General features: G+C 59.8%; 4 protein-coding genes across 4 annotated transcripts; 2 read left to right on the forward strand and 2 right to left on the reverse strand.

The window, feature by feature from the left end:
* Nucleotides 1-521: 521 nt before the first annotated feature.
* On the reverse strand, nucleotides 522-1,688 carry COCSUDRAFT_16118 (splicing factor; the record flags this gene model as incomplete). The annotated part of the gene is made up of 4 exons (XM_005647296.1): nucleotides 522-818; nucleotides 915-1,200; nucleotides 1,295-1,341; nucleotides 1,473-1,688. The coding sequence occupies 4 exons, from the start codon at nucleotides 1,686-1,688 to the stop codon at nucleotides 522-524; spliced, it is 846 nt and encodes a 281-aa protein (XP_005647353.1).
* A 458-nt stretch (nucleotides 1,689-2,146) lies between these two features.
* Nucleotides 2,147-4,588, forward strand: COCSUDRAFT_53669 (Mov34-domain-containing protein). The gene is made up of 9 exons (XM_005647297.1): nucleotides 2,147-2,303; nucleotides 2,405-2,612; nucleotides 2,693-2,781; nucleotides 2,918-3,011; nucleotides 3,117-3,178; nucleotides 3,271-3,349; nucleotides 3,492-3,584; nucleotides 3,726-3,826; nucleotides 3,947-4,588. The coding sequence occupies exons 1-9, from the start codon at nucleotides 2,253-2,255 to the stop codon at nucleotides 4,076-4,078; spliced, it is 909 nt and encodes a 302-aa protein (XP_005647354.1). The 5' UTR covers nucleotides 2,147-2,252; the 3' UTR covers nucleotides 4,079-4,588.
* Nucleotides 4,589-6,798: 2,210 nt separating this feature from the next.
* Nucleotides 6,799-7,483, reverse strand: COCSUDRAFT_63940 (hypothetical protein; the record flags this gene model as incomplete). The annotated part of the gene is made up of 2 exons (XM_005647298.1): nucleotides 6,799-6,967; nucleotides 7,401-7,483. 2 exons carry the CDS (start codon nucleotides 7,481-7,483, stop codon nucleotides 6,799-6,801), a joined length of 252 nt encoding a protein of 83 aa, XP_005647355.1.
* An 8,483-nt stretch (nucleotides 7,484-15,966) lies between these two features.
* On the forward strand, nucleotides 15,967-18,814 carry COCSUDRAFT_63942 (hypothetical protein; the record flags this gene model as incomplete). Its single annotated transcript, XM_005647299.1, has 2 exons — nucleotides 15,967-16,197; nucleotides 18,599-18,814. 2 exons carry the CDS (start codon nucleotides 15,967-15,969, stop codon nucleotides 18,812-18,814), a joined length of 447 nt encoding a protein of 148 aa, XP_005647356.1.
* Between the last annotated feature and the right edge of the window lie 3,463 nt (nucleotides 18,815-22,277).

Consider the following 22,277-nt stretch of genomic DNA (forward strand, 5'->3'; position numbering starts at 1 on the left):
AGGTAATGCAGGGCCAATCGTAGGCCAAAGCAGAGAAGTGGATCTGCAGCTGCAAGGAAAAACAGCTCAGTGTGATGCATGAGGGCAGATCCTGATAACAGAAGCAGCATGCCAGGTGCACCTATCAAAGCAGAAGAAATCATACAAAGTTTATGGTAAGGAGCAAATTTAGTACTTGGCGCTTAAAGTATATAAGCAAGCTGAGCATTGAATTCTGAATTGGAGACGGTGAAACAAGGCAGTCCTCAACTAGTTGTGGCACATAATCATGCTTGGGCATGCCGACGCCACATCATACTAGGCCGAGCGCATCAACAATGGCGATTTTCCAAGGACTGTGCCATACTTTGATACGTAAATCCTGGCATCTTTTATCTTGCCACAGCCATTCTTGCACCGAATGTGTCCATAGTGCGCACTGCGTGGCATGTGCAGGCGGTTCAGCCCTCCCATAGTGAAGAAGGGCTATCCGTCTAAAGTGAAGGCTTGTGCCATGATCTGACGGGCAATATGGTGACCTGTCATCTGAAAGTTGACAACTCCTCGGCATTTGGCGCCAAGTCTTTGCGGCCCCACCTGCTGAGATCAAAGAAGGTTGCCTGGACCGTGCGGCCACCAAAGAATCGGCCCCCCAGGTCCACCACTGCCTTGGTGGCCCCTTCTTCCCTGTCAAACTCCACAAATATCCGCACAGACTGTTCTGCAGGAAATCCGGGCTCGGTCACCTCAAAAATCATGACACTCTGCACATTTCCAAACTTGGAGCACTCCAGCCCAATTTCATCCTCCAGCTCTTCGTCCACCTCCCCGGGTCCCACCTTCAAAAGTGCATAGTAAGTTGGTGTGGGTATCAGGCTCACCTGAGCCTTCCATTGGAAGAACAAGCCAAGTTGTCATGACAATAAAGGGCATACCATGTTGCGCAATAGGACCACACGGCTGGGTGGACCTTGGAAGGAGGTTCCGACGCGAGGCCGCTTGTCTTGATGAGCTGCACTGCTCGAGGCATTTACAATGACACCGCTGCGTGAATCTGTCTTCTGCGCAATGAGAGGCGTGACAATGCCCTGCTTGGATTTCCCCAGACCCTGACCCTCCTTCCAACCCATTTTTTCCATCATCCGCTCAGCAAAGCTAAGACCTTTGGAATCCTTAGAATCTCTGCCTGTGACCCCTGATGTGCCTCCCCTGTTGCTAATCCTGTACATCAGCACCATGAACGTAGATGTTTGGTGTGATCTTGTTTATGCGTGACAAACAGACCATGGTCAGATTGATTCAATCGGAAGCTAACCGTGCCCTCTGGAGGAAGGCTTCTTCTCCACTTATGTTCAGATTTATCTGGGGGCCGCCACCGGCCGATGGTGTTGCATCGTAGCCTCTCTCAATTACGTCCTGAGACACCATGACGTGCTGTGTGATATGATGCGCTGTGATGGGGTTATGGCGGGCAGGTAATCAGCGACCCGTACAAGATCTCTGCCCACCTGTTGTTGAAGAGCCTCCAATCTCAGACGCTCCTGCCTCCCCACTTCAAGCTCTGCTTCCTTGCGCTGTACCTCGCGGGACCTCCGCACTTCCTCAAAATCATTAGGACGGCCTGGGTCATACTCATCTGCATCCTCTCTGACTACAACAACGCTAGATGAGCTCGGGCCCTGACCTCGGTCACCTGCAACTGTACACATGTTAGCTCGTGTAAATCATGAGACGATCATTAATCAGCCCGTTGAAGCAACAGGAGGCTATTAAAGATCGTTTTTGAGGATCAAGAAGGGGAGTGCAACGCACTTTGATGACTTCCTAAATTGCTCTGAACACGGGGCACTGGTTTCAACTCTGCTGGTGCACTGTTAGAAGGAAGAGGTCGCTTCAATGCTGGTTTCAACTTGGATGGGAACCAAACGGAGGATGGGGCGTCTGCTTCCGCGACCTTGCCCTTAGCCTGGGGCAGATCGCCATACAAGCCAAACATCGATGTTCTGCGTGTCAGCTCAAGTATTGCAATGCCTTGTTTACCATCAGTGTGATGGAACTGAATCTGATGCCTGGAATACAGGTCCAACAGCTGCCCAAACTGCCCCAATTGGGCAGCCATATGACAAGTGCACAGATTGGCACTCAGCGAGCGCTAAAAACCTGGAATTGAAGACTACCGCTGCAGATTGTCCAACATATTGCTTAGCTTCACATTATCATGCGACGTATTGCTTGATCTAAAGAAATTAGCATTTGGAGCAGAGGCCTCTGGGATGAGTACGATCAATCCTTCGAGCTCGGGCCTTCAGTTCCACATTCATCCGGTTAGTGATATACCGAATTTTTAATGATTATCTGCTGTCAGAGGTCCTTCTCTCCTGTGACTTCATTTTTATTAAGCTGATGGTGTTACTATGCGATGCAGCTGGTCCTGATTAATATAAGTGACCATGCAACACGCATGAGGGCGAATAAGCTAGGAGAAGAGAACAACTATCGCGTCCTGGGATGCCTCCTGGGCCAGCAATCTGGGAGGGTGGTTGATATCAGCAATTCACTGGAGATCAACTACCACATCGGCGAGCTTGGCATCGACATTGATGAGGCCTACCTCACAAGGAAACAAGAGCAATGTAGGCATACTCGCCCAATCCACTGTCTCCCTTTTTGTCAGACCCGTGCATGATTTATAAGTTTGCTCTCCTGCTTGCAGACAAACAGACTTTCCCCAAGCTGGATACAGTGGGCTGGTATTCAACTGGATCCGAGGTGGAGGAAGCAGACATGCAGATCCACAAAATGGTGATTTGTTGCCTTCTGAAGAATCAGAAAGCCGAAGTACTGTAGCAATTTTGTGCTGAGCGCCCAATATTTAGCCACCCAGTGTCAAGGACGCTATGTGCAATCCACCCCGAGCTGATGCCTGAAGCTTGTGCAGATCACGCACTTCAACGAGTCCCCTGTTTATCTGCTGCTGGATCCAGACATGAATCGCACACATAAGGACCTCCCAGTCTCTCTGTATGAAAGCGGTATGGACCTTCTTCACCTTGCAAAAGGAAACTTCCCTTACAGATCTGTCAAGTGTCTCAGCCGACTGTGAGTCGCCTGCTGATAATTTTGAATGTGCATGGCAGAATTGCACTTGATTGATGGCGTGCCACAGTCCATTTTCGTGCAGTCTAAGTACACAATTGAGGTGTGCAACTGCCCGAGACTATTGCAAGGCTTGTATCAGCATGGTGATGTCTGGGTGCTGCCAAAAACTTGATCCGTTTGTTGTTTTGATAGACTTCAGAAGCAGAGAGGATCGGGATAAATCAGATTGCAAAGGTGCTCCCGCGCGGAAATGACAAGGGAACAGATCAATGTGCGCTGTTCTTAAGCTTTTTTGTGCTCAAAATGTAAGCTACTGCTCTTGAAGGGATTGCTTCTTCCTGTGAAGGTTTGCAACTGTTTGCGAACACCTGCTGCTTGCTATCCTTCATCGTAACAGGAAATGCCTTGTGCAGTGAGTGCTCACTACATGTCTCTGCATGCTGCCATTAAGATGCTGCATGGCCGCCTTTTAATCCTCCACGTGCTGCTGCGCAACATAGATTCAGGTCTGCTTCTGTGTCTACCTTAGAAGTGCAACATCGACAACATTGTTTGGGGCCTGAAGGCTGTCATGCTTGTTCACCAATCTTGCTATGGTACCGTTTTACGGGTTGCAAACTAATTGTCCTTGTCATGGCTGGCTGCAGGAGAAATCCCGTATGACCATGCTCTGATCAGGCAGGCAGCGAGCCTTGTGCGTCAGCTTCCCGCAATCCGAGCTGCAAGCTTCCATCAGAACTACCTTGTGGTATGCCCTGAACATTGACTGAGCTTGTTTATTAAGTGTCCACGCCATCAATGACGGAATTGCACATTCTGATGCCACTGGAATTGCCACCGCACACCAAATGTCTCACATCTTCTGCAGGAATTCAATGATGCTATGTTGACGGTGTACCTGTCCGGCATCACCAATGGCATTGAGGCTGTCAATGACATTGTCGAAAAGGTCTCAACCGCCTTTGACAGCAAATCCACCAGGCGCCGGGGAATGCTTTGAACCCTGCTCAGATGGGCAGCAGATCAGAGTAAATTACAGCGCCAGCATATACAGCCACCAGCCAGTAAGCAGAGAGACATTCGCTTTTGGTATTTTTTGCTCTTTGCGTTTGGTGAAGACGTAGTAGGCCTGCTGCTATTCCTCAACACAATGGGTTCTTGCCGATGTCAAGCGTCATCTATAGAAAACTCCGCAGAGGGTTGATCTGATCAACTAAATTACATTAGGCATATAAAAGCCCCAGCTGGTGTGTGTGTGTGGTGCTCATGTCTGCCAAGAGCATTGCCTTTTGAAAGAGTCCTTCCATAAAAGCACACCAAAGTTCTCTGACCAATTTCCTGTGGTTAGCCTTTTCAGCACATCCTGGACCGCTAGACAGAGGTGAGCCCACTGTCGTGGCACAGCTAAGAGCTTTTCAAGTTTGTCTAGCTAGCTTCAGTAGGGATGGGTACAGTGAGTTATGATGTCGATATCCCCAGACTCGAGATCTGTAATGCAGAGGTACACTTCCAAGTACTGCAGAATCGGGCTGTCAGATTGTGACCAATGTTTTATACATAAGCAAAATCGATGAGCAGCACCTATCTGGTGCTCCTCTTCTTGTCACTTGCCGAAATGTTGAGGACTGGAGAAATGGAGACATCTTATGAAATGCATGCATGCAAGAGCAGGCCACCGATGCTTGATACTCCTACGGAAACCCAAGCTTGCTGAGGTGTTCGGAGGCGAGACTTGCATATGTGAATACTGACGCGATGCAACCCTCACTGCGGATTCATGCTTATGGTCATACAATGGCGATTGATTGCTTTCGCGCTTTGCAGACAGCGCCACATTCGGAGGATTTGAAAGCGCGGCGGGGAATGCGCTTCGCCACTGCCACATTCCTATCTACAGAGAGCATCACATGTCGTGTTGTACAGAGATGAAGGTACTCAATGTAAAACGGTACACGCCGTCTGCAGGAGGCCTTCAGCAGCGGCGCCGGTCCAGCGCTGCCGCTATGGCTGCATCAGGGCCTCTCCATTCTCCTGTACAAGGGGATGGGACCAGACAAGGAGTCTCCAGCCAGTTATTATTTTTTTTTTTTTTTTTTTTACAACGGTACTATGCCTCCACATCAATTGCGTTCCAGCCGTCACTCTGAGCACTGGATTTTGGCAATGCTTTAGGCTCACGATCGTTCCCCTTTCTAGCCCCAATTCCAGTTGGAGTGGGAGCAGCAGCTGCCGGAGCCACCGCCACCACCGCCGCCCACACTATACTTCTTTGGCCTCTGGGGATCCCAGGTACAGGACCCTCAGGCTTGGGGGCTCGGCACGCGGCCGGCACATGAGTTTGTGGTGAGGGAGGCCACCGCGCGGCGACAGGTGCTTCACAGGATCAGCAAGGGGGAGGCCAGCCCGGCGGGCCCGCTGCGACCAGCCATCTGGGCTGATACCACAGATGACCAGCGCAGCGGCCTTCGGGCGCTCGAGGCGCGATGGGAGGCCAGGGCTGCAGCTGCTGGTACCGCGTCGCAGGTCTTAGGCAAGAGGCCTCGAGGGCAGCCTGATCCCTCCTCCTGGGCGATCTGGATGGCTGCGCCGCAACCCCGTCCGGTTCCGCTGCGGGACCGCGGCGGGCCTGCGGGCGCGCCAGCGGGCCCTTCACCAGTGCCACAGGGAGCAGATGTCACTGTTGATCCTGCTGCTGCTGTCACAGCAGACCCATCAGCACCTTGGGCTCATGTGTGGCAAGTGGTGCACGCTTCCCATCTGGACCGGCGGCAGCGCGTGACAGCGTGGAGGCTGCTGCATGGCCAGCTCTTCGTCGGCGGCTTCGCGCGTCACGTCCACCGCGCCGATCCCGCCGGTCACGTTTGCCCGCATCCGAGCTGTGCAGGTCAGCTGGCCACACTCACCCATGTCTTCATCATCTGCCCTCTCGCCGCCGGGGTGTGGGACTGGTTCGCAGCGACATGGGCCGCGGTGACCGGAGACGACGCGCCACCGCGCAGCGCCGACCTTCTTCTCGCCGATGACACCAGGATCTGGGGACCGCCGCGGCAGCTCAGGCAGCTCTGGGATCGCCTGCGGCTCGCTACAATCTGTCAGCTGTGGGCAGCATATCAGCGCGGCCGCCACCAGCCAGATGCGGCGGCGATCACCCCCGGAGCGGTTGCGGCTCGCATCCTGTCTTCCTGCAAGAAGGCCCTGCTTGCCGATTGGCGGCTCGCGACCGTCAACGTCCGGCAGACAGCAGGTGTGCTCAGCGACTGGCTTCGCGGACGCGACCCGATGATCACCAGGGAGCAGTTTGCGGCGCGATGGTGCCACCGCGCGGTCCTCTGCGCGCTGGAGGAGCTGCCGGGCGCGCAACCAGTCATCCACTGGAGTGCCCAGCATCCCGTGCCGCTTCCAGCGTGACGCTTCCGATCCACCATTCACTGTACCCAGCCGGCCACGGCTCTAACTTGGCTATCTGTATGACCATGCTCTCATTTGGCCTTCTGCCATGACACCCGCTCGTGTCGATTCTTGTGTTGAACTCACACCCTCTCTTAGGGGGGCCTTTGCGATAGGTGCTCTGGGCACATGGGCGCTAAGAGCCTTCGTCATACCATAGTCAGGCACGGATGACTAACCTTTCACCAGTCCCGATCCCACCCCGGCAAAGCCCGGCCTGTCGTTCCTTGTCTGAGACCCCTTTTGCCTTAGAGCCCTGGGACCACAGATTGCCTACCAGAAGCTTTGCGCCTCTCCTACCTCTAACCTTTGCCAGCGCGGAATGGGGCTCCGAGTCACGTGCTTCCACTGGTCGAGGGACCTGTCGAGCTCGGCCCAACACGGCCCCGGGGGTGCCTCCTTCACCCCTGGGGCACTGGCCTCGCCACCCAGTGCCGGTGGCCTCGCCCACCACCGGACGTGTTTGCGCGGCTCACCCCTTGGGTATCCCTCGGCCAGACGGATCCATCGTGCGCCCCGCTACCTGTGGAGTACCGTGCCGGAGAGCCAGAGCGTTGGCGCAAGCTTACAGAAGACCACCCTGCCCAGGGCTTTAGGCTATCAATAGTTTTCCAGTGATCCTCCGATGTTTCTGTCTCACCGGCAGCCCCAACAATCCCCTTGGCCTGTCATCCGTGGCCTTCTGCCTTAGTGTCTGTCCTCCTCACCATTCACAGTAGTTCATTGAAGGCTATCTGAAGGGTTTAGGGTTTCCAACCCCAGTATCCACCCTTGAACCTGAGCGGGTGTCTAGGACCTTGGACATGATGCCTCCTGCCTATCCCCGCCTCCAATGTGGTGGGTGTGTGTATCTGGTCGAGTTCTCACCAGCCTACCTGTTTTTCGCCTCATTTGCGGCTTCATATCTCCCATATGCCACCGTTTGCTTGTGCCCCACCTTGCTGGCAGATTGAGGCATAGTTTAGGGTCACATTGCCAGCCCCGAGCGGCACCTAGTGGTAATGGGTCCGAACGCGATCCTGTTCCATCCCTGTCGGCCAACCGTATAAACGTGCCTTTCATGTCTGTTCCACCACTGGTTGCCCGCACATCCATAATTGCCTGCCAGTGATTGATGATTGCCTGCTTTGCTGTGACCCCTGCCTCCAGCTGCAAGCCCTAGGCTTGCCCCGTGGGTCCTCCAACGTCACCTCAGCGGTGTTGCGTTGCCGGCGGGCTGGAGTGCGCCTCTGGGGATGAGGTTACCCTCTGGTGCTTGGGACATGTCCATCGCTAGGAGCCTTTCTGTTGCCTTTCTGTGGTATGCCTTCATGCTTGCGCTTCTCTTCAGTATCGCATTATCCTCCTGCGGGAGTGCTCTGCGTGCCCCAACTCTGACAGGTTTCCCCAAATATCCTATTGCATGCGTGCTGGGAAGCGTGCGACTGGCACCTGTGTAATAGCGGGGGCTTCCCCTTTTAAAAAAAAAAAAAAAAAAGGTTCAAAGGTGGATGCTGGGCTTGGAAACCCTAAACCCTTCAGATAGCCTTCAATGAACTACTGTGAATGGTGAGGAGGACAGACACTAAGGCAAAAGGCCACGGATGACAGGCCAAGGGGATTGTTGGGGCTGCTGGTGAGACAGAAACATCGGAGGATCATTGGAAAACTATTGATAATTGCAAAGAAAAGATTGCATCACATCGATTTCACACGATTTCTCCACCGATACACCAGCATCTTCAAGTTTCTCACTTGCATTGTGTAGAGAATGTTCACAGCTTTCGATCGATACCCCACTTGCCTACTTTTGTGCGTATTTACTCATTTCGACCACGACACAGTTGCCATCCCGCGAGCTCACACGTCCGGATAGCCTCCAATGTAGCTTATTTTCAGCCACTATCATCATCGACAATATATATACATATTTTACGCGAATGTTACCCGTCTCCACTGGACCAGATGCGCACAGCCACCTTCCTCACTCTACACTAGCGACTAACACTTTTCCACTATCCCCATGGTCACTCGCTGCGGGACATATATTATGGGATTCGATGTTGTTCTCCTGAATTCTTGAAACAGTTGTGCCTGTACTTTATGCATTTCAACCACAAAACCATTCCACATACTGACAACCAGTGGTAGCTAAACAGGGTTCAGGGGCAGGAGGGAAGTGTCACAAGGGAGGAAGAGTGCGGGGAGGAAATAGGGGCAGGGGAAAAGGTCACACGAGCCTCTTTTGTAGGCTTCCCGAGGGGTTTTCAAGGCCTTTAGTAGGGAGCTGCCACAGCTCTTGAACAAGGCCCCAAGACCTCCTCGGCGGACGGTGGACGCCCTAAAGAGCTAATCAGCAGGAGCAATCAGCACAGGGGAGCACAAGGTAGTAGAGAAGAGCACAGCAGCAGCAGCAGCAGTTGCCCAGCAACTTGGGTCCCCCACCTGGCCAGCCTGATCAGCACGATGCAGACTGTCAAGTCATGGCAGTTGGAGCCTCAGAGAGCCCTGGATGCCCATGCGTTGAGCACTCCCCGGCCAAGGCTTCTCCGGCCGCGGCCAGACCGGTGGGGGGACAGCGAGCCACTCCTACTGGCTGCCTTGGGCCAGCTTGAGCTGCAGGAGGAGGTTCCTTATGGCAGCCCGGAGCGCATGCAGCTGGAGCTAAAGGTCACCAGAGGAGTAATCGCTCACTTCGCGCCGCATGTCGGGGGAGTCAAGCAGCGAGGATCGCCCGGCGCAGCTGACAGCTGCGTGGAGCTCTGGTTTGACACGGTCCCGGCAGCAGCTGCGGCGCGGCATGCGGCAGCGGAGGACCAGCTTGTCCGGCTGCGTGCAGTGCCGGGCAGCGGAGACGTAGCGGTGCCGGTGCAACTCACTGCTGGGCGGTTCCACTGCCAGCACACCTGCATCATCATCCACGGGCTGCCGTACGAGTACTGCAGAAAGGGTCTCACTCAGACCCTTCTGGACTGTGCTGGCTGCCCCAGGGACACATACGTTGTTCGCGGCGAATTCCTCGGCGACCTGCCAGGACCGTTGGCAGTGGGCACCCATGGCGTCGGCAACGGGAATGCGTGCCTTGCATACATCCAGACGCCGGATGAGGACCGGCACTTGGGCCGCTTACCAAAGCGGTTCTTCATCGACGGTGACACCCGGATCAATATCACGCGGCCGGGGCAGCTGCGGCAGCCCAGCCAGCCATCCTCCTTCCAGTCGCAGCGCTTAGCTCCGGAGCCGTCGCGCCGCTCAGGGCCTCGACCGATCCGTCAGCGGCAGCGCGCTGCGCAGGACACGCGCACCGCAGCCGCGGCGCAGCGGACACAGCCAGCACCCAGTGCCCAGTTGCAGCAGCTGGAGGCCCGCGTACAAGCCAGCCGCGCGCCCGGTGGCGACCGCTCTGGCCTGGGTGCGTCTGGCTCCATCAGTGTAGCGCGATTAGGCCCGCGTTTTCGCCCCGCTGGAGACACGCAGCCGCTTACTCCGATGGACTGCACCCCTCCGCGAAGTGCACAGGTCTTCCCTGCTGCTAGACAGGCACTGACAGACATGGAGGAAGACACGCCGCCGCCGCCACCGCCGCCGGTACCGATGGAGTGGGAGACACAGGCATACTCGGTGCCGCAGCGAGAGTTGCGACGCAGGATATCGCGCGTGCGCGATAAAGGTGCAGCCACCCCCATGGATTGGGATCTGCCTCACACCGAGGATCCACCCCAGACGGCTCACCGTCGCCCTCCGCACCTGGACCTCAGCGGCGTCCCGGATGAGCGTATCGAGGAGTGCCTGGAGTGGCTGGCAGGGCATACACACTTCTCCCCCGCAGACAGCGCGGCAGCGATTCGCCGGCTGCACAGCGATGCACCACTCGCGCTCGTGTCGGGAGGGGATGCACCAGCAGATAGGGAGCTGCGGCACCAGCTCCTCTGCGATGCTCTGCGTCGCATCCATGGAGCAGACAGCTTGCCGGACGACTCGTACGGCTTGCCGGCTCTGACACCGGAGGACCTAGCGCAGCCGGCAGAGGTCCCAGCAGCACCCATTGCACGTCAGCAGGGGAGACCCACTGTCCCGCCGGGCTTTGAGTCGCGAGCAGCCGCAGCGCGCGCAGCGCAGCGTGCGGCGCAGGTCGCACTAGCGGGGCTGCCGGCTCCGTGGCGCTCAGCACGTACGCGGCATCAGCCTACAGAGTGGTGGCTACAGCAGCAGGGGCAAAAGCAGGAGCGGCAGCGGGTAGAGCACAGGATTTCCAGGAGCATTCGCAGTGGGGGCCCGCCGGCACGGCGGCCCTCGCAGCCATGACTCGCTCCCGATCGCCCTCCCTGCGCCTTCTCAGCCTCAACGTCAACGGCCTCAGGGACAGAGACAAGAGGCGCTGCCTCTTCAACCTTCTGGAGCGCGACAGGTGGGACATCATCCTCCTTCAGGAGACCCACCACAGCTCTACAGAGGAGGGGACAGCATGGGCGCAGGAGGGGCCTGCCGGGCTTCGCTGCAATTGGAGCGGGCCCGCGTTTTGGTGCCACTTCACCTCCCAGTCACGCGGCGTAGCGGTCTTACTAAGACCCACAGCCTCCACAGCAGCCATCACGGTGCGTCACTGCAGCACCACCGGACGCACCCTACTAGTGGACTTCACTTATTGTGGCCAGCCCTACACGGTAGCTTCCGTGTACGCGCCTGCGGCCGCAGCGGAGCGACAGCAATATTACACACAGGAGCTGCTGCCCAGCCTGCCAGCAGCACGTTGCCTTCTGGTGGGAGGGGACTTCAACTGCATTGCAGGCCAGCAGGACATGGCCGCCGGGCAGCCCGGTCAGAGGACGCATGGATATTGGACCGGCCTGCGGCTCGTGGAGACTGAGCATCAGCTCTACGATGTCTGGCGTGACCTCAACCCCAGCAGTCGTGCCTTCACCCACGTTGCCACCACAGGTCAGTCAGCTGCCCGGCTCGACCGCTGGCTGGTCTCGGAGACGCTGCGGGCGCGGGTCAGCCGGGAGCCGCGAGCGATCGGGCAGGTTCTTGGTTATCCAGGAGACCACCTGGGAGTCAGCCTGAGCCTTACAGCTCCAGCCAGCACACTGTATGGCTCTGCAGCCTGGAGGCTGCCCCTTCATCTTCTGGACGATCAGCCGTTCTGCGATCGCGTTACGGCAGCGATTCCGGAGTATCTTGCCGCACACCCGCTCGGAGAGGGCGTCACGCAGGGCAGCAGGTGGGTGGAGTTGAAGTGGCAGGTCAAAGATATGGCCATGCAGCGTTCCTGGGCTCTCGCAGCGGAGCGCCGGGCCTCTCAGCGGGCTCTGGAGTCTGACAGCCGCGCAGCGCTCGCGGCGTTCACCCGGCGGCCCGCACCAGACACCCTTCTGGCATGGCAGAATGCCCACCAGCTTCTGCAGGGCCTCAATGTGGAGGCAGCTAAGGGGGCAGCATTCCAGGCTGGGATCGTATGGCAGTTCTACGGTGAGCAGTCCACCTTCTGGTTCCACCACCTGGCCCGGGAGCGGCAGGGCCGCACAGAGTTGATGGCCCTCAGGACAGGTCCAGCCCCTGACAGCCCACGGGTTGTCCTGGATCACCCAGCCGGCAGAGATCGGGGCGGCGCGGTGCTGCGGGAGTACTACAGTGGCGACGAAGCGGCAGGCCTCTTCGCGGCGCAGCCGGTGTCGCTGGCAGCCCAGGATGAGCTGCTGCAGGCAGTGGACAAGCGTTTGTCTCCTCAGGCAGCTGCAGCGGCAGAAGGAGAGCGCGGTGATGGCAGCGTGTCGGTCGCAGAGCTGGAGACTGCCCTCCGGAGCCTGCCGCGCGGCAAGGCACCGGGCTTGGATGGCCTGCCATATGAGTTCTACCTGCGCTTCTGGCCTGTGGTAGGGCTGGAGCTGGCAGGGATGCTGCAGGAAGCTTTCGGCGGCGGCCCGGCGCTGCCGCCACCGCTGACGCAGGGGCGTATCACTCTCTTGTACAAGGGGAAGGGGGCAGACAGGGAGTCTCTAGCCAGCTACAGGCCCATCACGTTGCTCAACACCGACTACAAGCTCGCGGCGCGGGCGATCGCCAGCCGGATCGGGCCGCTGCTGAATCAGGTGGTGGATGCCACACAGACAGGCTTCCTGCCTAAGCGCTGGGCGGGGGACAACGTGCTGGCACACCTGGAGGAGATCAGCTACCTGGAGGCCACACACCAGCCAGGCGTGCAGGTCTTCCTGGACTTCGAGAAGGCCTTCGATCGCCTTGACAGGGCCTGGATTGAGCGGTGCATGGCTGCGGTGGGCTTCGGGCCCGGTGTGCAGCGGTGGGTGCACATTCTGCACTCCGGCACGACCGCGCGAGTGGCCTTCAACGGCTGGCACACCGATGCCTTCCCGGTGGCCGCCGGCGTCTTCCAGGGAAGCCCCCTCTCGCCGCTGCTGTTTGTGCTTGCCGCGCAGCCGATGGCCGCGCATGCCAGGATGCTTGCAGGCCAGCTAGCTTTCCAGCCCATCAGACTGCCTTCAGGGGAGCCAGCACCAGTCATGCACCAGCATGCGGACGACACCAGCGTGCACGCGCGGACTCCCCGGGATGCTCAGATCGTGCTGGGGGCCAGCGTGGGCCTCCACTGCGCAGCCACAGGAGCCAGGCTGCAGCGCAGCAAGAGCCAGGCCCTAGGGCTTGGCAGCCTCAGCCATCTCGCCGGGCCCGATCCAGTCACGGGGGTCACCTTCGCGGCTTCGAGCGACGGCGTCAAGCACCTGGGCATTCCCTTGTCCACCCAGCCAGCTGCAGCTGCCACAGCCCTATACACAGCCATCATTGAGAAGGTGGAGGCCCGCATCGCCCGCTGGTCCGGCTTCAGACTCAGCCTGCTGGGCCGAGCGTACGTCGCAAAACAGGTGCTGGCCTCCATGGTCACCTACCATGCCACCTTCATACCGGTGCCACAAGACTTGCTACAGAGGCTCTGCAGAGCCATCCACACTTTCGTCGCGGCGAACCGGCCGGTGACCCCTGGCGCAGCGGCGGCGCTGTTCCCAAGCAAGGACGTCTGCTTCCGCGCGGCCGCACACGGCGGCATCGCGCTGGTGGACATCAAGGCCCAGATCCTGGCTCTCCAGGCCAAGGTGGTGGGCAGGCTGTTGGAGCCGGAACAGCTGGCCTGGAAGGCCTACTTCGACCACTGGCTGTACAGGAGCACAGCCTGGCTGGCAGCGCAGGAACCCGGCACGGTGTCAGCGCGGCGGCAGCACATCTGGCAGCTGGGAAGATTCCTGCTCTTCTCCACCTTTGCAGCGAAGCATGTGGAGGCCCCGCAGCGCGTACGGCAGTACCTGCATGCCTACCAGCAGCTGCGGCCCCATCACCTGCGGAAGCCGGAAGCGATCGGCTACGACGCAGTCATGGGTGAGCCACTGTTCTTCAACAGGCAGCTCACGGATGCAGTCAGGCAGCCCTTTGCCTGGGAGGACTGGGCCAGGCTTGGCCTGGTCAGGATCAGCCACCTGCGCGATGTCGTGCGCGGCCCGGAGCATCCGGTTCGGATGGTGCGAGAGCGCGTGCCCATCCTTCTGGCTGCCTTGCCAGCAGCCTGGAGAGCGCTAATCCAGGTGCAGCCACCGGCCGCTATGTGGTGCGCATCTCCGGACCCGTCGGATCGCCGCGTCTGGTCTCGCACAGCCGAAGGTAGCACCTACCTTCTCAGCCACACAGTAAGCAGCACAGGAGCCCTTGTGCCAGTGGACGGAGGCGTTGCAGCCATGCACGCCTTCCTTCCTCCGGCCGCGCAGCCTGCATTGGTTCAGCACTGGGACATCACCAGGCCCTGGCATCCACGCAGCGGCACACGTCAGCAGCGCCAGCACGCGGAGCAGCTGCACCCAGAGCAGCACCTGCAGGTGGAGCAGCAGCCAGGGGAGCAGTTGGAGTGGGAGCAGCAGCTGCCGGAGCCACCGCCACCACCGCCGCCCACACTATACTTCTTTGGCCTCTGGGGATCCCAGGTACAGGACCCTCAGGCTTGGGGGCTCGGCACGCGGCCGGCACATGAGTTTGTGGTGAGGGAGGCCACCGCGCGGCGACAGGTGCTTCACAGGATCAGCAAGGGGGAGGCCAGCCCGGCGGGCCCGCTGCGACCAGCCATCTGGGCTGATACCACAGATGACCAGCGCAGCGGCCTTCGGGCGCTCGAGGCGCGATGGGAGGCCAGGGCTGCAGCTGCTGGTACCGCGTCGCAGGTCTTAGGCAAGAGGCCTCGAGGGCAGCCTGATCCCTCCTCCTGGGCGATCTGGATGGCTGCGCCGCAACCCCGTCCGGTTCCGCTGCGGGACCGCGGCGGGCCTGCGGGCGCGCCAGCGGGCCCTTCACCAGTGCCACAGGGAGCAGATGTCACTGTTGATCCTGCTGCTGCTGTCACAGCAGACCCATCAGCACCTTGGGCTCATGTGTGGCAAGTGGTGCACGCTTCCCATCTGGACCGGCGGCAGCGCGTGACAGCGTGGAGGCTGCTGCATGGCCAGCTCTTCGTCGGCGGCTTCGCGCGTCACGTCCACCGCGCCGATCCCGCCGGTCACGTTTGCCCGCATCCGAGCTGTGCAGGTCAGCTGGCCACACTCACCCATGTCTTCATCATCTGCCCTCTCGCCGCCGGGGTGTGGGACTGGTTCGCAGCGACATGGGCCGCGGTGACCGGAGACGACGCGCCACCGCGCAGCGCCGACCTTCTTCTCGCCGATGACACCAGGATCTGGGGACCGCCGCGGCAGCTCAGGCAGCTCTGGGATCGCCTGCGGCTCGCTACAATCTGTCAGCTGTGGGCAGCATATCAGCGCGGCCGCCACCAGCCAGATGCGGCGGCGATCACCCCCGGAGCGGTTGCGGCTCGCATCCTGTCTTCCTGCAAGAAGGCCCTGCTTGCCGATTGGCGGCTCGCGACCGTCAACGTCCGGCAGACAGCAGGTGTGCTCAGCGACTGGCTTCGCGGACGCGACCCGATGATCACCAGGGAGCAGTTTGCGGCGCGATGGTGCCACCGCGCGGTCCTCTGCGCGCTGGAGGAGCTGCCGGGCGCGCAACCAGTCATCCACTGGAGTGCCCAGCATCCCGTGCCGCTTCCAGCGTGACGCTTCCGATCCACCATTCACTGTACCCAGCCGGCCACGGCTCTAACTTGGCTATCTGTATGACCATGCTCTCATTTGGCCTTCTGCCATGACACCCGCTCGTGTCGATTCTTGTGTTGAACTCACACCCTCTCTTAGGGGGGCCTTTGCGATAGGTGCTCTGGGCACATGGGCGCTAAGAGCCTTCGTCATACCATAGTCAGGCACGGATGACTAACCTTTCACCAGTCCCGATCCCACCCCGGCAAAGCCCGGCCTGTCGTTCCTTGTCTGAGACCCCTTTTGCCTTAGAGCCCTGGGACCACAGATTGCCTACCAGAAGCTTTGCGCCTCTCCTACCTCTAACCTTTGCCAGCGCGGAATGGGGCTCCGAGTCACGTGCTTCCACTGGTCGAGGGACCTGTCGAGCTCGGCCCAACACGGCCCCGGGGGTGCCTCCTTCACCCCTGGGGCACTGGCCTCGCCACCCAGTGCCGGTGGCCTCGCCCACCACCGGACGTGTTTGCGCGGCTCACCCCTTGGGTATCCCTCGGCCAGACGGATCCATCGTGCGCCCCGCTACCTGTGGAGTACCGTGCCGGAGAGCCAGAGCGTTGGCGCAAGCTTACAGAAGACCACCCTGCCCAGGGCTTTAGGCTATCAATAGTTTTCCAGTGATCCTCCGATGTTTCTGTCTCACCGGCAGCCCCAACAATCCCCTTGGCCTGTCATCCGTGGCCTTCTGCCTTAGTGTCTGTCCTCCTCACCATTCACAGTAGTTCATTGAAGGCTATCTGAAGGGTTTAGGGTTTCCAACCCCAGTATCCACCCTTGAACCTGAGCGGGTGTCTAGGACCTTGGACATGATGCCTCCTGCCTATCCCCGCCTCCAATGTGGTGGGTGTGTGTATCTGGTCGAGTTCTCGCCAGCCTACCTGTTTTTCGCCTCATTTGCGGCTTCATATCTCCCATATGCCACCGTTTGCTTGTGCCCCACCTTGCTGGCAGATTGAGGCATAGTTTAGGGTCACATTGCCAGCCCCGAGCGGCACCTAGTGGTAATGGGTCCGAACGCGATCCTGTTCCATCCCTGTCGGCCAACCGTATAAACGTGCCTTTCATGTCTGTTCCACCACTGGTTGCCCGCACATCCATAATTGCCTGCCAGTGATTGATGATTGCCTGCTTTGCTGTGACCCCTGCCTCCAGCTGCAAGCCCTAGGCTTGCCCCGTGGGTCCTCCAACGTCACCTCAGCGGTGTTGCGTTGCCGGCGGGCTGGAGTGCGCCTCTGGGGATGAGGTAACCCTCTGGTGCTTGGGACATGTCCATCGCTAGGAGCCTTTCTGTTGCCTTTCTGTGGTATGCCTTCATGCTTGCGCTTCTCTTCAGTATCGCATTATCCTCCTGCGGGAGTGCTCTGCGTGCCCCAACTCTGACAGGTTTCCCCAAATATCCTATTGCATGCGTGCTGGGAAGCGTGCGACTGGCACCTGTGTAATAGCGGGGGCTTCCCCTTTTAAAAAAAAAAAAAAAAAAGTATCGCATTATCCTCCTGCGGGAGTGCTCTGCGTGCCCCAACTCTGACAGGTTTCCCCAAATATCCTACGTGCGCCCCGCTACCTGTGGAGTACCGTGCCGGAGAGCCAGAGCGTTGGCGCAAGCTTACAGAAGACCACCCTGCCCAGGGCTTTAGGCTATCAATAGTTTTCCAGTGATCCTCCGATGTTTCTGTCTCACCAGCAGCCCCAACAATCCCCTTGGCCTGTCATCCGTGGCCTTCTGCCTTAGTGTCTGTCCTCCTCACCATTCACAGTAGTTCATTGAAGGCTATCTGAAGGGTTTAGGGTTTCCAACCCCAGTATCCACCCTTGAACCTGAGCGGGTGTCTAGGACCTTGGACATGATGCCTCCTGCCTATCCCCGCCTCCAATGTGGTGGGTGTGTGTATCTGGTCGAGTTCTCACCAGCCTACCTGTTTTTCGCCTCATTTGCGGCTTCATATCTCCCATATGCCACCGTTTGCTTGTGCCCCACCTTGCTGGCAGATTGAGGCATAGTTTAGGGTCACATTGCCAGCCCCGAGCGGCACCTAGTGGTAATGGGTCCGAACGCGATCCTGTTCCATCCCTGTCGGCCAACCGTATAAACGTGCCTTTCATGTCTGTTCCACCACTGGTTGCCCGCACATCCATAATTGCCTGCCAGTGATTGATGATTGCCTGCTTTGCTGTGACCCCTGCCTCCAGCTGCAAGCCCTAGGCTTGCCCCGTGGGTCCTCCAACGTCACCTCAGCGGTGTTGCGTTGCCGGCGGGCTGGAGTGCGCCTCTGGGGATGAGGTTACCCTCTGGTGCTTGGGACATGTCCATCGCTAGGAGCCTTTCTGTTGCCTTTCTGTGGTATGCCTTCATGCTTGCGCTTCTCTTCAGTATCGCATTATCCTCCTGCGGGAGTGCTCTGCGTGCCCCAACTCTGACAGGTTTCCCCAAATATCCTATTGCATGCGTGCTGGGAAGCGTGCGACTGGCACCTGTGTAATAGCGGGGGCTTCCCCTTTTTAAAAAAAAAAAAAAAAAAAAAAAACGGTGGCATATGGGAGATATGAAGCCGCAAATGAGGCGAAAAACAGGTAGGCTGGCGAGAACTCGACCAGATACACACACCCACCACATTGGAGGCGGGGATAGGCAGGAGGCATCATGTCCAAGGTCCTAGACACCCGCTCAGGTTCAAGGGTGGATACTGGGGTTGGAAACCCTAAACCCTTCAGATAGCCTTCAATGAACTACTGTGAATGGTGAGGAGGACAGACACTAAGGCAGAAGGCCACGGATGACAGGCCAAGGGGATTGTTGGGGCTGCCGGTGAGACAGAAACATCGGAGGATCACTGGAAAACTATTGATAGCCTAAAGCCCTGGGCAGGGTGGTCTTCTGTAAGCTTGCGCCAACGCTCTGGCTCTCCGGCACGGTACTCCACAGGTAGCGGGGCGCACGATGGATCCGTCTGGCCGAGGGATACCCAAGGGGTGAGCCGCGCAAACACGTCCGGTGGTGGGCGAGGCCACCGGCACTGGGTGGCGAGGCCAGTGCCCCAGGGGTGAAGGAGGCACCCCCGGGGCCGTGTTGGGCCGAGCTCGACAGGTCCCTCGACCAGTGGAAGCACGTGACTCGGAGCCCCATTCCGCGCTGGCAAAGGTTAGAGGTAGGAGAGGCGCAAAGCTTCTGGTAGGCAATCTGTGGTCCCAGGGCTCTAAGGCAAAAGGGGTCTCAGACAAGGAACGACAGGCCGGGCTTTGCCGGGGTGGGATCGGGACTGGTGAAAGGTTAGTCATCCGTGCCTGACTATGGTATGACGAAGGCTCTTAGCGCCCATGTGCCCAGAGCACCTATCGCAAAGGCCCCCCTAAGAGAGGGTGTGAGTTCAACACAAGAATCGACACGAGCGGGTGTCATGGCAGAAGGCCAAATGAGAGCATGGTCATACAGATAGCCAAGTTAGAGCCGTGGCCGGCTGGGTACAGTGAATGGTGGATCGGAAGCGTCACGCTGGAAGCGGCACGGGATGCTGGGCACTCCAGTGGATGACTGGTTGCGCGCCCGGCAGCTCCTCCAGCGCGCAGAGGACCGCGCGGTGGCACCATCGCGCCGCAAACTGCTCCCTGGTGATCATCGGGTCGCGTCCGCGAAGCCAGTCGCTGAGCACACCTGCTGTCTGCCGGACGTTGACGGTCGCGAGCCGCCAATCGGCAAGCAGGGCCTTCTTGCAGGAAGACAGGATGCGAGCCGCAACCGCTCCGGGGGTGATCGCCGCCGCATCTGGCTGGTGGCGGCCGCGCTGATATGCTGCCCACAGCTGACAGATTGTAGCGAGCCGCAGGCGATCCCAGAGCTGCCTGAGCTGCCGCGGCGGTCCCCAGATCCTGGTGTCATCGGCGAGAAGAAGGTCGGCGCTGCGCGGTGGCGCGTCGTCTCCGGTCACCGCGGCCCATGTCGCTGCGAACCAGTCCCACACCCCGGCGGCGAGAGGGCAGATGATGAAGACATGGGTGAGTGTGGCCAGCTGACCTGCACAGCTCGGATGCGGGCAAACGTGACCGGCGGGATCGGCGCGGTGGACGTGACGCGCGAAGCCGCCGACGAAGAGCTGGCCATGCAGCAGCCTCCACGCTGTCACGCGCTGCCGCCGGTCCAGATGGGAAGCGTGCACCACTTGCCACACATGAGCCCAAGGTGCTGATGGGTCTGCTGTGACAGCAGCAGCAGGATCAACAGTGACATCTGCTCCCTGTGGCACTGGTGAAGGGCCCGCTGGCGCGCCCGCAGGCCCGCCGCGGTCCCGCAGCGGAACCGGACGGGGTTGCGGCGCAGCCATCCAGATCGCCCAGGAGGAGGGATCAGGCTGCCCTCGAGGCCTCTTGCCTAAGACCTGCGACGCGGTACCAGCAGCTGCAGCCCTGGCCTCCCATCGCGCCTCGAGCGCCCGAAGGCCGCTGCGCTGGTCATCTGTGGTATCAGCCCAGATGGCTGGTCGCAGCGGGCCCGCCGGGCTGGCCTCCCCCTTGCTGATCCTGTGAAGCACCTGTCGCCGCGCGGTGGCCTCCCTCACCACAAACTCATGTGCCGGCCGCGTGCCGAGCCCCCAAGCCTGAGGGTCCTGTACCTGGGATCCCCAGAGGCCAAAGAAGTATAGTGTGGGCGGCGGTGGTGGCGGTGGCTCCGGCAGCTGCTGCTCCCACTCCAACTGCTCCCCTGGCTGCTGCTCCACCTGCAGGTGCTGCTCTGGGTGCAGCTGCTCCGCGTGCTGGCGCTGCTGACGTGTGCCGCTGCGTGGATGCCAGGGCCTGGTGATGTCCCAGTGCTGAACCAATGCAGGCTGCGCGGCCGGAGGAAGGAAGGCGTGCATGGCTGCAACGCCTCCGTCCACTGGCACAAGGGCTCCTGTGCTGCTTACTGTGTGGCTGAGAAGGTAGGTGCTACCTTCGGCTGTGCGAGACCAGACGCGGCGATCCGACGGGTCCGGAGATGCGCACCACATAGCGGCCGGTGGCTGCACCTGGATTAGCGCTCTCCAGGCTGCTGGCAAGGCAGCCAGAAGGATGGGCACGCGCTCTCGCACCATCCGAACCGGATGCTCCGGGCCGCGCACGACATCGCGCAGGTGGCTGATCCTGACCAGGCCAAGCCTGGCCCAGTCCTCCCAGGCAAAGGGCTGCCTGACTGCATCCGTGAGCTGCCTGTTGAAGAACAGTGGCTCACCCATGACTGCGTCGTAGCCGATCGCTTCCGGCTTCCGCAGGTGATGGGGCCGCAGCTGCTGGTAGGCATGCAGGTACTGCCGTACGCGCTGCGGGGCCTCCACATGCTTCGCTGCAAAGGTGGAGAAGAGCAGGAATCTTCCCAGCTGCCAGATGTGCTGCCGCCGCGCTGACACCGTGCCGGGTTCCTGCGCTGCCAGCCAGGCTGTGCTCCTGTACAGCCAGTGGTCGAAGTAGGCCTTCCAGGCCAGCTGTTCCGGCTCCAACAGCCTGCCCACCACCTTGGCCTGGAGAGCCAGGATCTGGGCCTTGATGTCCACCAGCGCGATGCCGCCGTGTGCGGCCGCGCGGAAGCAGACGTCCTTGCTTGGGAACAGCGCCGCCGCTGCGCCAGGGGTCACCGGCCGGTTCGCCGCGACGAAAGTGTGGATGGCTCTGCAGAGCCTCTGTAGCAAGTCTTGTGGCACCGGTATGAAGGTGGCATGGTAGGTGACCATGGAGGCCAGCACCTGTTTTGCGACGTACGCTCGGCCCAGCAGGCTGAGTCTGAAGCCGGACCAGCGGGCGATGCGGGCCTCCACCTTCTCAATGATGGCTGTGTATAGGGCTGTGGCAGCTGCAGCTGGCTGGGTGGACAAGGGAATGCCCAGGTGCTTGACGCCGTCGCTCGAAGCCGCGAAGGTGACCCCCGTGACTGGATCGGGCCCGGCGAGATGGCTGAGGCTGCCAAGCCCTAGGGCCTGGCTCTTGCTGCGCTGCAGCCTGGCTCCTGTGGCTGCGCAGTGGAGGCCCACGCTGGCCCCCAGCACGATCTGAGCATCCCGGGGAGTCCGCGCGTGCACGCTGGTGTCGTCCGCATGCTGGTGCATGACTGGTGCTGGCTCCCCTGAAGGCAGTCTGATGGGCTGGAAAGCTAGCTGGCCTGCAAGCATCCTGGCATGCGCGGCCATCGGCTGCGCGGCAAGCACAAACAGCAGCGGCGAGAGGGGGCTTCCCTGGAAGACGCCGGCGGCCACCGGGAAGGCATCGGTGTGCCAGCCGTTGAAGGCCACTCGCGCGGTCGTGCCGGAGTGCAGAATGTGCACCCACCGCTGCACACCGGGCCCGAAGCCCACCGCAGCCATGCACCGCTCAATCCAGGCCCTGTCAAGGCGATCGAAGGCCTTCTCGAAGTCCAGGAAGACCTGCACGCCTGGCTGGTGTGTGGCCTCCAGGTAGCTGATCTCCTCCAGGTGTGCCAGCACGTTGTCCCCCGCCCAGCGCTTAGGCAGGAAGCCTGTCTGTGTGGCATCCACCACCTGATTCAGCAGCGGCCCGATCCGGCTGGCGATCGCCCGCGCCGCGAGCTTGTAGTCGGTGTTGAGCAACGTGATGGGCCTGTAGCTGGCTAGAGACTCCCTGTCTGCCCCCTTCCCCTTGTACAAGAGAGTGATACGC

The sequence above is a fragment of the Coccomyxa subellipsoidea genome (assembly GCF_000258705.1).
Source record: "Coccomyxa subellipsoidea C-169, whole genome shotgun sequence".
In the NCBI taxonomy this organism is placed as follows: Eukaryota; Viridiplantae; Chlorophyta; class Trebouxiophyceae; family Coccomyxaceae; genus Coccomyxa; species Coccomyxa subellipsoidea.